The sequence below is a fragment of the Microtus ochrogaster genome, chromosome 7, assembly GCF_000317375.1.
Source record: "Microtus ochrogaster isolate Prairie Vole_2 chromosome 7, MicOch1.0, whole genome shotgun sequence".
NCBI lineage: Eukaryota > Metazoa > Chordata > Mammalia > Rodentia > Cricetidae > Microtus > Microtus ochrogaster.
The window spans coordinates 43,201,065-43,203,394 of NC_022014.1; the positions used below are offsets into that span (position 1 = coordinate 43,201,065).

General features: G+C 51.5%; 1 protein-coding gene across 2 annotated transcripts in view; it reads left to right on the top strand.

The window, feature by feature from the left end:
• The window catches only part of Glra1 (glycine receptor alpha 1), an 86,446-nt gene that overhangs the window by 64,054 nt on the left and 20,062 nt on the right, over nucleotides 1–2,330 (top strand). For both annotated transcript variants that reach the window (XM_005350040.3, XM_005350041.3), the window contains exon 5: nucleotides 1,861–1,943. In XM_005350040.3, coding sequence (XP_005350097.1) covers nucleotides 1,861–1,943 — 83 coding nt within the window. The remainder of the gene's footprint in view (nucleotides 1–1,860; nucleotides 1,944–2,330) is intronic.

Consider the following 2,330-nt stretch of genomic DNA (forward strand, 5'->3'; position numbering starts at 1 on the left):
ACACACATACACACACACCACACACACACACATACACACACACACACATACACACACATATACACACACACACACACACACACACCTCTAGTCCCTACTCTCCTCCCCCAGGGCACAGGGACAATGGACAATGCAAATGGAAAAATGGACTCACGCTCGCACACTGGCATCTTGGAGAACGTACCGTGCAGAGCTCTGCTTATGCATTTTATCATTCTATAACTCATGAGTTAGGTTTGATGATCCCGTTATATACATCAGAAAAGGACAGATGTGGAAACTTAGTAAACCTTCCCAGGTTTTCGTGGTTCCTGTCAGAAAGTAAGTTCTGATAGGGTACCAGTGTGGGTCCCATGCCCGCTGGAGAATTAAAAGAGCCACAGCTTTCCACCTGGGTCCCAGGACTTCTGGAGAATCAGAATGGCCATGGGCCACCGCTTAACGTCTTCATATCAATGGATGATAATGAACAGATGTGTTCTGAGTTAAAGGAGCTTCAGAGAGCTAAGTGACCATCCCTCCTACCTTCAGTTCCTCAGTGGGAGAGAAGTCTCACCTCCTATTCAGAGAGGAGCCTTCAATATCCAGGATGGGGCAGGCTGGAAAGGGCAGAGGCTGGGCTGATCCTGACCCTCAGAGGGGACTGGGCTCAGTACCCCCACAGTCTGTGGGGAAGGGACATGGAACCCTCACCACCCTGCGGATTGACTTCACCCTAGCAGCCACATTTAGATGAAGAATGACACGGGTCTCGGAGTCAGCCACCAAGGCCTCCCCCCCCCCCCCGTGGGTTGCTGGAGGGAGGGTCACCTCTGCCTGGAAGTCTCTGCTGCCAGGATAGTTTCATGTCCCTGGGAAGCAGAGTCCCAGTGCAACCTGACAGAAGGACAGGTCAGCAGAAAGCAATGGTCCCAAGGTCATTCCGCATCTGGAAATTAACCCGGTCTGACAGCTGCCCCGCTTCGGAGCTTTTATCTTCAGAAATGGGCCTCGCTCATTTTTTCTTCACTCCCCCCCCCGCCCCTTCTCTGCATCCCTTCGCCTCCCTCTTCCTCCCCATCCCCCTCCTGCTTTTTTTTTTAATGTCCTTGGAGGACATCCACACACCTGTGGTGTGAGCCGGAAGGGACATTCACCAAGGGCCAGGTGTGTAGCTGCGGTGGTAGTGGCTATGTTCTATGGAGACATCTCTAACTGGGTACCTCAAAGAAGTAGGGCTGACCTCAGGACAGCAGGGAGTTACGTCCACCAATCCCAGAATCAGCTCCGCCAGGACTCAGCTACCAGCCTGGAGTGTCACTGAAGGGGTTCCCTCTGGCTCTGGGGCTGCAGCTTTTATAATGGTTGAACACCCCCAAAATAAATAACTGGACCCCTGCTCTCCACCTGTCCCTGCTTGAACCCACAGATGTGAGTCAGCTATGTGGGAAGAGTCAGCAGTGGGGGTAAGGGGACTCACTTTTGACAGGCCCCGTGTGTGGCTGGAAGCAGCCAAGAGCCATGTGCAGCACTTACTGCTGAAGCATAGGAGCACCTGGGGCTGGGGACTCAATGGAAAACCTGAAGGAAGAACTGGCGTAGGGCAGCATCTGGCACCCCAGCAACCTGCTAAAACAGAGGTCTCTAGTGTCCAAGAAAGTTTCAGAGAAATTCAGAAGTCCCTCTGACTCTGGCCACCTCCTTTCCATCACCAAGCCTCCTCTGCCATCCCAGGAATTTGGAAATGTGAACACACTTCTTCTCTAACCACTGATCCTCAGGTCTCCGGTCCCCACCCTAAAACAATGATTTGGCAAAAGGATGGGGGCACAGACTCCTTAAGTGTGGTCCCCATATCAGCCCAGTCCTTTCTCTTCTCAGAATCACCTTGACGCTGGCCTGCCCCATGGATCTGAAGAACTTCCCAATGGATGTACAGACGTGTATCATGCAACTGGAAAGCTGTGAGTCCCTTGCCAGAATCGTTTTTAGGTTTTTGTTTGGTTCTGTTTTGTTTTTTAAAGGAACCAGGCTCCTATTTACCCATTGCCAGGCAGAAATTCCCTAATCACTGGAACCCAGGAGAGTACTTTTATAGCTCAAAGTGTCAAGGAGGTGGAGGGGTTCCTTTGAGAATATACAATAGAAATATAATTTCCCCCACTCTGTCTCACTGGGGTACAGACTTTGTCGTCAGCCGCATCCTCCCAGGAGGAAGCACAGTGTCAAGTCCCTTGTGAATGGGCCTGCTAGGAATGAAGAGAAATGACCTAGAGAAGTCATGATCTGAGGATGCTCAACCAGCAGGGGAGGTAGACAACTAGAGAAGTCATGGTCTGGGGATGCTCACC